This window comes from Cetorhinus maximus, chromosome 32 (genome assembly GCF_964194155.1).
Source record: "Cetorhinus maximus chromosome 32, sCetMax3.hap1.1, whole genome shotgun sequence".
NCBI lineage: Eukaryota > Metazoa > Chordata > Chondrichthyes > Lamniformes > Cetorhinidae > Cetorhinus > Cetorhinus maximus.
The window spans coordinates 21,355,864-21,370,663 of NC_135910.1; the positions used below are offsets into that span (position 1 = coordinate 21,355,864).

Here is a 14,800-nt window from a genome sequence, read left to right on the forward strand (position 1 = left end):
AAAGCTAGTCTCAGTCATCATGACCATGAATTCTTGCGAAATCCCATCTGGTTTACGACGGTCCTTTAGGACACGAAATCGATCGTTCTTAGCTGGCCTGGCCAACATTTGACTCTAGACCCACAGCAATGTGATCATAAGATTATTGCAGGACCCTTCTAACAAGCCCCCATTATTTTCTGGTGCATATTCTATCCTGTAGTGGGGCCTTAGTGCCACTCCCACCAGTGACTTTGATTCCTTTGCTACCTTTTATCTCCACCCAGACTGATTCTACATTTTGATCTTCTGACCAAGATCATTTCTCACCATTGTACTAATTTCATCCTTTATTAACAGAATCATCCCACCTCCCTTTCTTCCTGTCCTTCCAAAATGTCAAATGCCCATGGATTTTCAGATCCAAGGTCACTTTGGAACCATGTCTCTGTAATGGCTATTATATCATACTAATTTATTTCCATTCGAGAATCCTGGAATAGTACAGCACAGAAAAAGGCCAATAGGCCAATTGAGTCTATGTCGGCTCTGTCGAAGAGCTACCCAGTTAATTCCACTCCTGTCCACTTTATCTATATCCCTCCAAACATTCCTCTTTCAAATATCCATCTAATTCCCTTTTGAAAGCTGTTATTGAATCTATTTTCATCGTCCTATCAAGCAGTGTCTTCAAAATCCTAACCATTCATACTGCAAAGTTTCCCCTCATGTTGCCTCTAATTTGTTTGTTAATCATCTCAAATCTGTTCCCCCTAGTTATCAACCCTACAGCGATGGGAAACAGTTTCTCTTTATTTATTCTTTCTGAATTCTTTGCGATTTGAAATATCTCCAACAAATCTCCTCTTAGCCTTCTCTGCTCTAAGGATACCAGGTCCAGTTTTCTCAATCTATCAAGAAACTGTAATCTTTCACCTCTAGAACCATTATAGTAAGTCTCTTCTGTGCTCCCTCTAAAGCCTTCACATCTTTCCTATGGTGTGGTGCCCAGAATTTGATACAATACTCCTTAGGGGGGCAAACTAATGTTTTATAAATGTTTAGCATAACTCAGTACTTGAACTCCCTTTAAAATTGTACCATTTAGAATACAAAAGTAAGGATATAATGTTGGAATTGTATAAAACACTGGTGAGGCTACAACTGGAGTAGTGTGTGCAGTTCTGGTCATCACATTACAGGAAAGACGTAATAGCTCTGGAGAGAGTGCAGAGGAGGTTTACAAGAATGTTGCCGGGGTTAGAAAAGTGTAGCTACGAGGAGAGATTGGATAGGTTGGGGTTATTTTCCTTTGAACAAAGAAGGCTGAGAGGTGACTTGATTGAGGTGTACAAAATTATGAGGGGAATAGAGAGATTGGACAGGATAAAATTGCTTCCCTTGATGGAGAATTCTAGAACCAGGGGACATAGATTCAAGATAAGCGGCAAAAGGTGTAAGGGGGACATGAGGAAGAACTTTTTTAAGCAGAGGGTAGTGGGTGTCTGGAATTCGCTGCCCAAGTTGGTGGTAGAGGCAGAAACTTTAAATTCTTTTAAAAAGTACCTGGATCTGCACCTTAAATGCTGTAAGCTGCAGGGCTATGGGCCGGGTGCAGGAAGGTGGGACTAGAAAGGGCACCTGGGTGTCCTCGGGCTGGCATGGACAAGATGGGCCGAATGGCCTCCTTCTGTGCTGTAACTTTTCTATGGTTCTATGGTTCATTTAGTTTGTATTATTTATCCCCATTCTTCCTACCAAAACTTATCACTTCACACTTTTCTGTTGAATTTCATCTGTCATGTTTCTGCCCTTTCCAATGCCCTGTCTATATCCTCTTGGTGTCTAATGCTATCTCCCTCCTTGTTTGCTACACTTGCCAGCTTCTTAGCATTTGTAAGTTTCCAAATTGTGCCCTGTACCCCAAAATCGGAGTGACTTTTAGCTGGGATTTTGGGTCAGTCGTAAAGCAATGGTTCTTCCCACAAAAAGCTCCTTACAAAGATCCAGCGATTTCCATAACATGGACCTCAATCTTGACAATGCTAATTTCATTCTGGCTATAGACAATCTCTGGTATCTAGCAACAATAATGCCACCAAACAGCCTAATGCTAACAATTCATCCACCTTGTTACGGTTGCTGTGTGAATTCAGAGAAAGAGCCTTTCATTCTGCCCAGAGATAAAAACAAAAAGCTAAAAGCTACTGCGGATGCTGGAAATCCAAAACAAAAACAGAATTACCTGGAAAAACTCAGCAGGTCTGGCAGCATCGGTGGAGAAGAAATCAGTCAACGTTTCGAGTCTTCATGACCCTTCGACAGAACTGAAGCATAGTTAGGAGAAAGGTGAAATATAAGCTGGTTTAAGGTGGGGGGGTGGGGGGGAGAGAGAAGTTGAGGGTGTGGTGATTGTGGAGATAAGCAGTGATAGGAGCAGATAATCAAAGAGGTGTTGAAGGTGGTGATATTATCTAAGAAAAGTGCTAATTAAGAATGGAAGACAGGACACTCAAGGTACAGCTCTAATGGGGGTGGGGTGGAAAGACTAACAAAGTTTTAGTTTTAGATTTAAAAATAATGGAAATAGGTGGGAAAAGAAGAATCTATATAAATTATTGAAAAAAAAGGGAGGGGGAGAAACGGGGTGGGGATGGGGGGAGGGAGTTTAAGATCTAGAGTTGTTGAATTCAATATTCAGTCCGGAAGGCTGTAAAGTGCCTAGTCGGAAGATGAGGTGCTGTTCCTCCAGTTTGCGTTGAGCTTCACTGGAACAATGCAGCAAGCCAAGGACAGACATGTGGGCAAGAGAACAGGGTGGAGTGTTAAAATGGCAAGAGACAGGGAGGTTTGGGTCTTTCTTGCGGACAGACCGAAGGTGTTCTGCAAAGCGGTCGCCCAGTTTGCGTTTGGTCTCTCCATTGTAGAGGAGACCGCATTGGGAGCAACGAATGCAGTAGACTAAGTTAGGGGAAATGCAAGTGAAATGCTGCTTCACTTGAAAGGAGTGTTTGGGCCCTTGGACGGTGAGGAGAGAGGAAGTGAAGGGGCAGGTGTTGCATCTTCTGCGTGGGCATGGGGAGGTGCCATAGGTGGGGGTTGAGGAGTAGGGGGTGATGGAGGAGTGGACCAGGGTGTCCCGGAGGGAACGATCCCTACGGAATGCCGTCAGGGGGGGTGAAGGGAAGATGTGTTTGGTGGTGGCATCATGCTGGAGTTGGCGGAAATGGCGGAGGATGATCCTTTGAATGCGGAGGCTGGTGGGGTGATAAGTGAGGACAAGGGGGACCCTATCATGTTTCTGGGAAGGAGGAGAAGGCGTGAGGGAGGATGCGCGGGATATGGGCCGGACACGGTTGAGGGCCCTGTCAACGACCGTAGGTGGAAAACCTCGGTTAAGGAAGAAGGAGGACATGTCAGAGGAGCTGTTTTTGAAGGTAGCGTCATCAGAACAGATGCGACGGAGGCGAAGGAACTGAGAGAATGGGATGGAGTCCTTACAGGAAGCGGGGTGTGAGGAGCTGTAGTCGAGGTAGCTGTGGGAGTCGGTAGGCTTGTAATAGATATTGGTGGACAGTCTATCATCAGAAATTGAGACAGAGAGGTCAAGGAAGGGAAGGGAAGTGTCAGAGATGGACCATGTGAAAATGATTGAGGGGTGGAGATTGGACCGGAGAAAGAATTGTGGGAGGGGGCCGGAGTAGGACTGGAACAAGGAATGTTCCACATACCCCATAAAGAGACAGGCATAGCTGGGGCCCATGCGGGTACCCATAGCCACACCTTTTATCTGGAGGAAGTGAGAGGAGTTAAAGGAGAAATTGTTCAGTGTGAGAACAAGTTCAGCCAGACGGAGGAGAGTAGTGGTGGATGGGGATTTTTTGGGCCTCTGTTCGAGGAAACCGTTTCATCATTTTCCCCTACTCTAACTTTTATGTTTGTCTGCTCTGTCCCTTCCTGTCACGTTCAGATTATCATTACCCACATCGCTATCCTGCATTATTGCCCTGTTCTTCCTCTTTATCTTTCCAAAGCTTCCCTTACAACATCCCCCACCCACCCCCACTATTTAGTTTAAAGTCCTTTCTACAGCTCTAGTTATACAATTCGCCAATATACAGGTCCCAGTGTGATTCAGGTGAAGGTCATCCCAACAGTACAGTTCCCACTTTTCCCAGTATTGGTGCCAGTGCCCCAGGAATCGAAATCCATTTCTCCCACACCAATCTCTGAGACACACATTCAACCCTCTGGTCTATTGACCCTGTGCCAATTTGCTTGTGGCTCAGGTAGTGATCCAGAGGTTATTACCTTCGTGGTTCTGCTTTTTAATTCAGTCCCCAGCTTCGCACTCCCTCAGCTGCTCTTGGCCCTTCCTTAATCCAACCCATTTCATTGGTTCCACATGGACCATGACAACTCAGTCCTTTCCCCCACACTCCAAGTTCCTCTCCCACCCTGAGGAGATGTCTTTAATCCTGGTCCAGGTAGGCAGCATAGCCTCAGGGATCATGCTCTCACCTAAAGAGAACAGTATCTATCCCTCCAACTATACTGTCCCTACTACAACTACATTCCCGTTTACTCCCCTCACTTGACTGGCTCCCTGCGCCACAGCGCTGTGGTCAGATTTGCTCAGTCTCCCTGCAGTCCCAGCTTTCAACCACATGAGCTGCCAAAACATCAAAGCTATTGGAAAATTGCAAGGGCTGAGGTTCCTCCATTGTGAAAGGGATTCTTCGGGAGCCTGTTCACCTTTACTGTTAGTTCTTGACTTTAGGATTTTATAAAGGACAAACTTACATGACGCAGGGTTTTAGGCTCAACCACAGGCTCGGTTATTAACAAAACCACCCCAATGCCCCAACACAAGGGCTCGAAACTAGTGCAATGATGCTGCACAACAGTCAAAACCATAATATTATTCATAAAAACCTCCATCGAAAATAAAAAACCTACAGGCCAAACCCAAAGTTTCTGCCTCAAGGCTTTACACGGTCCAACTCAAACCCCCTCAGGATTTAGTTGCCGCCCTTAGTACTATCCTTAAACCTCAGCCCCAATATCCCTCGGACCTAGCTGATACTTACAACTCCCCACATGGTTGGTCGTTCCGGTGTGAGCTGTAGGTGAATCAGGTTGTCTATTCCTGATCCTCCTTGGTAACCGCAGTGCCAGACCCTACGGCCTTGGCCTTTTTATTACAAACTTTATCGACAATTTCCTGGAGATATTCTGTTTGGATGGTCGGTGCTTAGCACCCTTTTCATTTCTTTAGTCCGGTTCCTGCCTTGGTTCAAACAAACCCATTCATCCCAATGATAAAAGCAAAATACTGCGGATGCTGGAAATCTGAAACAGAAACCAAAATAGCTGGAAAAACTCAGCAGGTCTGACAGCATCTGCGGAGAGGAACACAGTTAACGTTTCGAGTCTGTGTGACTCTTCATCGATGAAGAGACTCGAAACGTTAACTGTGTTCCTCTCCGCAGATGCTGTCAGAGCTGCTGAGTTTTTCCAGCTATTTTTGTTCCCATTCATCGCAATGTTGTTTCCACAACTGAAACAATGGACCCCATCCCAGTGTGATGTTCCTGGCTCCCAGGTTGATGTGCATGTGATAAAGTCCGTTTCACCTGAGCTGTTGTGGATGTTTGTTTGTATAGGGGCTGTTGTCTGGGGCTCTCTGCCATGATGGTCTCCCAGTTTCTTTAATTGGATTGTCTAGTGGGATCTACTTTGTGTCTTTGAGATGATAATGTCCCAGTGTCTTTACACAGTATCGACTCGGTTTGGTATTGACATAGTTTGAAGATCAATCCCACGCAGTACAGCCTGTCTCCGTGTGTTGAGGTTTGGCGTTTCTTTTGCATGTTTATGTCCATGAAACAAGATTTTTTTTGGGTTTTATATTGAATAAAATTCCAATTGGAGGGGATTCCGACCCTACAATTGTTACCTTCTGGATCCCCATACCTGCCTCACTCACAATCACACCCCCCTGTCCCTAACCAGGGACCAAATCAGAAATATCTAGCCTAAGGGGTGTGACTACCTCCTGGAACAAAGTGTCCGGGTAACATTCCCCTCCCCTGATGCAGCGCAGTGGAATCCAGCTTATCAACTCTAAGCCAAAATTCCTTAAACTGCAGACACTTACAACAGGTGTGGTTGCTATGGGTTACACAGATGTCCACAAGCCCCTTCAAGTTACAGCTGTAACACATCTCCTGTCCTGCCATCTTTATTGTGTTTTGTTTAACTAATTAGGTCTCAAGTTTAGAAATCACTCAACTGGGTGGTTTCCCTTTGAAATAACTGAGTGAGCCACTCAGTTGTATTCAGGGCAGCTCACCACGAACTTCTCAAGGTCAGTTAGGGTTGCACAGTAAATGCTGGCCTTTCCAGCAACACTCTGGTCCCATGAATGGATAGTGCCTGGGGCTGTTGACATGTCAAGTCTTCTATTCATTTGTAATCTACCCAAGGCTGGTACTTGGCTCATTGTCCTGCCGGTACTTCATCCGGAACTGTTTTCTTGGCAGCTTTTTTAAAAGTGGCTGTTTGTCATTGCCTCAGGGCCATGGGAAGGAAGCAGGTCCCAGTTCTACCTCAGCTGGAATAGGAATCAAACCTGGGCTGCTGGCATTAATCTGAACCACACACTTAGCCAACTAGTTAACTGAGCTAACCAACCCCCCTCACTTCAAATGAGGACCAGTGAACATCATTGTTCCTACTGTATGTAACTGCATCAGAGAGACAGTTACAACTGAGAGTCTTACATGAGGGTGCAGTGTAACAGAGAATGTTATAATGGAGAGTTTTAAACTGAGAGTGGGGTTTAGGCAGGATTATAACTGAGAGTTCTATCGGACTCTATTTCCTGATGGTTTCTGTCATAAGATTCTGAGGATTCCTGCTCCTTTCGTCCTTTTATTATCAATTCTTTTTCAAGGACACATTTTCTCTGTGGTTAATTCTAGAAGCTATTGGTGTGGCGTTTATTAATTACAAAAGGATGATCTTGCAGGGATATAATGTGTGCACCAACTGAGGGCTCCACACAGCCACAAAGCATGAGACACAACTCTTTAAATTGTTTGCTAAAAGGAAGCTGATGACCGATAAAGTTATTGACATCTGTCACTTCCTGAGCAGGAGACGTGACCTATTCTATTGACAGAAACCCCTATTCAAAGGTGCTGCAGTCTAGTCTGCAATGTCAAAATCTCCAATGGTGCAGAATAATGGTATAGCATCAGCGAAGGTGAGAGAGGGAGTGAGATAGCAGATTGTGGGCTAGCTTAGGATATATTAGGCGTTAAGGAAAATTGCTCCCTCAGGAAAGAATTAGGATAGGGGCTGAGGAAAGAAGAGAAATTGATTTTGTAATTAAGAGCTCATCAATCTAATTGATTGACACAAGGTTGTTACTTATCCATTTGCGTTTGTTCATAGAAGCAAGTAATTCCAAAAAGTTCAGAGAGGCACTGAGTGAGGAAAGAGAGAGGGGAAAGGGAGGAGGGGAGAGAAGGGATGCACGAGGGAGAGAAAAGAGGAGTTAGGGAGGAAAAGAGAGATGGTGTGTGTGAGAGAGTGAGAGAAGTGAGAGTGGGTGAGGGAAGGAGGAGGAGAAGCGGAGAGGGAAGGGGAGAGGGAAAGGAAGATTGAGGAAGAGAATGAGTGAGGGGCAAGAGATTATTTTTATTCTTTCACATCGCTCACAAGACCAGCATTTGTTGCCCATCCCTAATTGCCCTTGAGAAAGTGATGGTGAGCTGTCTCCTTGAACCACTGAAAATCCACCTGGTGAAACCACAGTGCTGGTACAGAGGGAATTCCAGGGATTTTGACCCAGAGACAATGAAGGAATGGTGATATAGTTCCAAGAGAGGATGCTGTATGACTTGTTCCCATGCATCTGTTGACTAGGTGGTGGAGGTCATGCGTTTGGAAAGTGCTCTTGAAGGAGCCTTAGTGAGGGAGGGGAGGGAGAGTTAGGGACAATCCAAGGAGCTAGAATCTTCCTCTCTTCCAATGATATCTGGACTGAGCCTCTCTCTTCATTTATCTCTGTTGTAAGGGTGGCCGAGTTGCTACTATTAATGATAGAGCTGATCTGCAGACACTTCTTAGGTGGAAATATTAAGTTTATTTACAATGTACAATGGAGGAGAGTGCGAGAGGAGGACCCTGGGACAGGCAGTCAGCAGTGCCTGGAGGATCTAGTCTATCAGGGGATCTAGCATCTAGTCTATACTCAGGTAGGAGTAAGGGTAAACTAAAAGTAAGGGTCCATATTCTATTTAGTTAAGATATGTCTGGGGACCTCAGTCCTGTGATTTGCAAATCCTGCGCTATGTGGGAAATCCTAGACACTCCTGGCGGTCTGAATGACCATGTGAGCAGGAGGTGCTTCCGACTGGAGCAACTTGAGCTCTGGGTTTTGGAGCTTGAGTGGCAGCTGGGTGCACTACGGTGCATTCACAAGGCTGAGAGGTTTGTGGATAGCACGTTTCAGGACGTGGTCACCCCGTAGCTTGAGGAAATGCAGGCAGAGAGGGGATGGGTGACTGCCAGACAGAAGGAGGGGACCAGGCAGGTAGTGAGGGAATCCCCTGACTGCATCTCGCTCGCAAACCGTTTTTCAGCCTTGGAAAATGGTGAGAGTGACAGTTCCTCTGTGGAGGCCAACCAGAGCAAAGGCCATGGCACTGTGGGTGGTCCAGCTGCTCAGGAGAGGAGGGAGGAGTGTGGAACAGCAATAGTGGTAGGAGATTTGTTAGTGAGGGGAGTAGACAGGCGTCTCTGCGGCCATAGACGTGACTCCAGGATATATGTTGCCTCCCAAGTGCCAGGGTCAAGGATGCCACAGAATGGCGGCAGGGCAGGGGGAGGGTGAACATTCAGAGGTCATGGTCCACGTTGGGAAGAAAGAGAAATGAGGTCCTGCAAGCAGACTTTAGGGAGTTAAGTAGGAAATTGAAAAGCAGGGCTTCAAAGGTAGCAATCTCCGGATTACTACTGCCATGCAGTAGTGAATATAGGAACAGAAGGATAGAGCAGATGAATGTGTGACTGGAGAGAGGGTGCCGGAGGGAGGGCTTTAGATTCTTGGGGCAATGGGGCCATTTCTGGGGGAGGTGGGACCTGTACGGGTTATATCTGAACAGGAACGGGACTAACATCCTTGCAGGGAGGTTTGCTAATGCTGCTGGGGTGGATTTAAACTGAATTGGCAGAGGAATTGGATCCTGAAAAGTAGTTCAGAGGGAGAGAAGCTGAGACGGAAGTAGAGTTAAAACACTAGTAAGTGAGTCTGGAAGGCAAAGGAAACATAGGCTAGATAAGAAAGAAGTGAGTTTAGTGAGGCTAAATGGAATATATTTTAATGCAAGGAGCTTGAGGAATAAGACAGATGAGCTGAGGGCACAGATAGGCACATGGGAGTGTGATATCATAGCTGTGACCAAGACTTGGCTAAAATTGGCAGCTCAACATTCCTGGTTGTAGGGTATTCAGATGAGACAGAGAGAGGGATGGAAGAGGAGTGGGGGTTGTAATATTGATCAGGGAATCAATTATAGCAGTGAGGAGGGATGATATCTTGGAAGGATCATCAAATGAGGCCATAAGGGTAGAAGTAAAAAACACAAAAGGGGCAAACACGCTGTTGGGTGTGTACTATAGGCCCCCAAACAGTCAGGGAGAGATAGAGGATCAAATATATAATCAAATTTCAGAGAAGTGTCAGAATAATAAGACAGTAACAGTAGGGGATTTCAACTACCCAAATATTAATTGGGATAGTTTTAGTGTGCAAGGTAGGGAGGGAGCAAAATTCTTAAGTTGCATCCAGGAGAACTTTTTTAGTCAGTACGGAGAAAGCCCAACAATATGAGGGGGCAGTTCTGGACCTAATATTCAGAAATGAGCCCGGGCAGGTGGAAGGCTTGTCAGTGGGGGAGCATTTAGGGGATAGTGACCATAACTTAGTTAGATTTAGGTTAGTTATGGAAAAAGATAAGGTTGGGTCAGGAATAAAAGTTCTAAACTGGAGAAAGGCTAATTTTACTAAGATGAGATACAATTTGGCCCAAGTGGACTGGGAGCAGCTACTTGCAGATAAAACTGTGTCTGAGCAGTGGGAGGCATTCAAGGAGGAAACAGTGAGAGTACAAGGCAAATATGTTCCTGTAAAGACAAAGGGAGGGACCAAGTGCAGAGAATCCTGGATGTCGAGAAACATAAAGGTTAGAATTTAAAAAAGAGAAGTTTATGGCAGATACTGAGAGCTCAGTACGGCATATGGCAGAGTCCTTAGAGGTGTATAAAAAGTGCAGGGGGGACCTTAAAAAGGAAATTAGGAAAGCTAACAGAGTGCATAAGAAAGCATTGGTGGGTAGAATAAAAGAAAACGCAATGGGTTTTTAAAAATGTATAAAGAGCAAGAGAATAACTCGGGAATGAGTAGGGCCAATTAAGGACCATAGAGGTAATGTGTGTATGGATCTGAATGACATGAGTACAGTCCTCAATTAATACTTTGCGTTGGTCTTCACAATGGAAAAGGATGATGCAGGTGTAGACATCAGGGTGGAGGAATGTGAAATGTTAGAGGAAATTAACAGAGAGGGGGTACTGGCAGGTTTAGCGGCCTTAAAAGTGGATAAATCCGCAGGCCCGGATGAGATGTATCCCAGACTGTTGAGGGAGGCAAGGGAAGAGATATCAGGGGCCCTGGCAGTAATTTTCAAATCCTCTCTGGCCACAGGTGAGGTGCCAGAGGACTGGAGGATTACTAACGTTGTCCCATTATTAAAGAAGGGAGGAAGGGATAGACCAGGAAATTACAGGTCAGTCAGTCTAACCTCGGTGGTGAGGAAGTTACTAGAAAGTATTCTGAACAGCAGAACATATCTGCACTTGGAGAGACACAGATTCATCAGGGATAGTCAGCATGGATTTGTTAAGGGAAGGTCGTGTTTGACAAATTTGATTGAATTTTTTGAGGAGGTAACCAGGAGTGTTGATGAGGGTAGTGCATTTGATGTGGTCTACATGGACTTTAGCAAGGTTTTTGATAAGGTCCCTCATGGCAGACTGGTCAAGAAAGTAAGAGCCCATGGGAACCAAGGCAAAGTGGCACATTGGATCCAAAATTGGCTGAGAGGCAGGAAGCAGAGGGTGATGGTAGAGGGATGTTTCTGTGACTGGATGTCTGTTTCCAGTGGGGTTCCACAGGGCTCGGTGCTGGGGTCCTTGCTGTTTGTGGTGTACATAATTGATGTGGACTTAATATTGGAGGCATGATCAAGAAGTTCATGGATAGTGCAAAAATTGGTAGGGTGGTAAATAGTGAGAAGGATAACCAAAAACTGCAGGAGGATATCAATGGACTGGTCAGGTGGACAGAGCAGTGGCAAATGGAATTCAACCCGGCAAAGTGTGAGATAATGAACTTGGGGAGGGCTAACAAGGCAAGGGATTACACTATGAATGGTAGGACCCTGGGAAGTACTGAAGATCAGAGGGACCTTGATGTGCATATCCATAGATCCTTGAAGGTAGCAGGACAGGTAGATTAAGAAGGTTATATGGGATACTTGCCTTTATTAGCTGAGGCATAGAATACAAGAGCAGGGAGGTTATGCTGGAACTGTTTAAAACGCTGGTTAGGCCACAGCTGGAGTACTGTGTGCAGTTCTGGTCACCACATTATAGGAAGGATGTGATTGCACTGGAGAGGGTGCAGAGGAGATTTACCAGGATGTTGCCTGGGCTGGAGGGTCTGAGCTATGAGGAAAGATTGGATAGACTGGGGTTGTTTTCGTTGGAGCAGCAAAGGTTGAGCGGGAACTTGATAGAGATGTATAAGATTATGAGGGACATAGATAGGGTAGATAAGAAGGTACTTTTCATGGCCAGCGCTATCTCTAGCACCTTCTTGAAATACAGATTCACTTCGGACAATATTCCTTTCTGAATAGAGTCCTCTTTCACAGCACACACTAAACAATCTCTGAGCATGTTGTTCAGAGTCGTACTGAACTCACAATGTTCTGTAGCTGCTTCAGATTTGCCATGTAGCCTGCGATTGTCTCACTTGGGACTCTATTTTGTGAATTAAGCCTGAATCCCTGCACCGTGACTGAGGACTATGGTTGAAGATGACCCTTCATGAGATCCACCAATTCATCCAAACTTGTTGAATCTGGGGTACTGGGTGCCCTCAAACTTCAAATCAAACTGTAGGCTTTGCTCCCACAAGTACTTAAGAGGATCGCCTCTTCTCTTGCCCTGTAATCTTGTTTGCTTGAAAAAAGAACATGAGGCGTTCTATGTAATGAGACTAATTGTCTGTGGCTGGTTCAAAAGGATCAATTCTCTTAAATTGTGGCATTTCGAGAGGGGATAAATTCTTCAATTCTAACAGAGCTTGCTGCTTAGTCACTGGGCGAGATACAGTGCCGATTTCTTTCCATCTTGATTTCTGCTGTTCAATCCTGTTTTACCCATGTCACCAGTTTGTTTTAAGGGTGGTCCAGTTGCTGCTATTAATGGTGGAGTTGATGTGCAGACACTTCTTGGGTGGAAATATTAAGTTTATTTACAATATACTCAGCAGCAACCACACGTGCGCTTTCAACTCCAACTCTATCTCCACACTGACTGCTGAGGTGGCCTGTGCTATTCTCCTATTGGTTACCACAGATCACGTGATCTTCCTTAACAAGTATTATTCTTAAAGGTACATTATACACAAAATAAAACCATATTTACTACAATCTTTGAATTGATTTTATATTCTTTTATTTTCTTGATTCTCTCCTTGAATCCTAGAGGTCACTGTGAACAATGCCACTGGGTCAGGGGAGGAACATTAGTTCCAAAGCACAGAATGTCCAAGTGTTTTGTCTTTCACTTGTTAACACTAATCCACCAGTGACACAACAAATACAACCCTTCCTAAACCCCTCAGGCCGCAAGATTCAAACACAACCAAGGAAACAATGAAATATTTCGGGGCAGGCAGGACTGATGCCCTTGCAGATACACTACCCCACACTCCACAAACCCCCACCCCTGAAACCTCCACACCTCAACACTCCAAGTCCCCCACGCCCAATCCCCCACAACCGACCCCATCCCCAATGCCCCCCTGCACCCCCATCTCCCACAGATGCATACACACCTACCCTTGCACCCCTCACCCCTACATCCCCCATGCACCCCATCTCCCACACCCAATCCCCATCCCACCCACCCCCACAGATTCCTACCCCCCCAAACACCCGCATCCCCCCCAACCCAACCTCCCATTACCACAACCCTCACCACCCCCCCGACAGACCCCAGCCCCCACCCCTGCCCCTCATACATACACACTCTTTACACCAAACCCCCACACCCCTGTAATCCCACACCCATGCACTGTACTGCTAGATGTTAAAGGTATAGGGATGTCAAACAAAGACATCCTTCAGTGCAGTGTGGGGCTATAAACTTAATGTGATTAATGCCTTTTGTGTAGCTCAGGCATACAAGCCTCTGACCCAGATCACTACCATCTAGAAGGACAAGGGCAGCAGACAGATGGGAACACAATCACCTGGAAGTTCCCCTCCAAGCCACTCACCATCCTGACTTGGGAATATATCACCGTTCCTTCACTGTCACTGGGTCAAAATCCTGGGACTCCCTCCCTAACAGCACTGTGGGTGTACCTACACCACATGGACTGCAGCGATTCAAGAAGGCAGCTCACCACCACCTTCTCAAGGGGCAATTAGGGATGGGCAACAAATGCTGACTCAGCCAGTGAAGCCCACGTACTGTGAATGAATAAAAATAAGACCAACCGAGCCAAACCTGCACTGAAAGTCTAAACGGGGTTCAAGTAAGCAGGAAGATATCTAATGTTTTCCTTTGTTGGTTACAGATTCAATGAATATTGAAAATGTAGAGGCGATTCAGAGCCTGCAGGATATTCTTCACGAGGCTCTGCAGGAGTATGAGAAGAACCGGCATCTGGAGGATCCTCACCGCGCTGGCAAACTGCTGATGACATTACCGCTTCTCCGACAAACAGCAAACAAGGCCGTGCAATGCTTCCGCCGAATCATGGCAGAAGGCAAAGTGACAATGCACAAACTGTTCCTCGAGATGCTGGAGGCCAAAGTCTGAACGCTGGAGTGGAGGATCTGCTTAAACATCTTCCCCTCAAACACAGCCACTGTTACCTGCTGACCAGCTCTGAACTGCAACCAACAAACTAACCGGATCCGGACTGAGGTCAACGGCAGCTCTGGAGCTCAATCCCCACTTGGCTGAGAAATAAGTTTCACCACCTGGTAATATGTTATTTGAATGTACGGGAGGTTTGTGTTCACTATAACCTGGCGACATGGTAAAGGCTGACTGCCTCTTCCCCAGGTCACACAGTCTATTCACTGGTAGTCAAATTCGGGACATCTAGTAAAAAACTTCCTGGCTCTGCATTTTCCGAAAAGGCACAATGGTGATACTTCAAATAAAATAGAAGTTTTTTTTCAAGAATTGAAAAGTTCATTTAATGAAAAGACAATGAAAAACGAGAAAATCTGAGACTTTTGCTATAATGCTGTATCTCTTGCTCATCCCACTATTACTGGCCATTCTTTCTGATTATTTTATGTTTATTTAATATTATTCACCTACAGCCATGTGAGTCCTGCATTCCTTCTGTTAAAATCTCCCTTTAATGCACATGCAAATTGAAAAAAAATCTGCTTTATGAAATGGATATTTCCTGGGATCTGGAATCTCAGGATCTTCC

The 14,800-nt window shown here is 45.5% G+C and overlaps 1 protein-coding gene across 1 annotated transcript in view; it reads left to right on the top strand.

The window, feature by feature from the left end:
- The window catches only part of LOC144671431 (estrogen-related receptor gamma-like), a 58,096-nt gene extending 43,840 nt beyond the window's left edge, over positions 1 to 14,256 (top strand). The window contains exon 6 of the mRNA XM_078533333.1: positions 13,925 to 14,256. Coding sequence (XP_078389459.1) covers positions 13,925 to 14,169 — 245 coding nt within the window. The 3' untranslated portion in view covers positions 14,170 to 14,256. The remainder of the gene's footprint in view (positions 1 to 13,924) is intronic.
- The last annotated feature ends 544 nt before the right edge of the window (positions 14,257 to 14,800 follow it).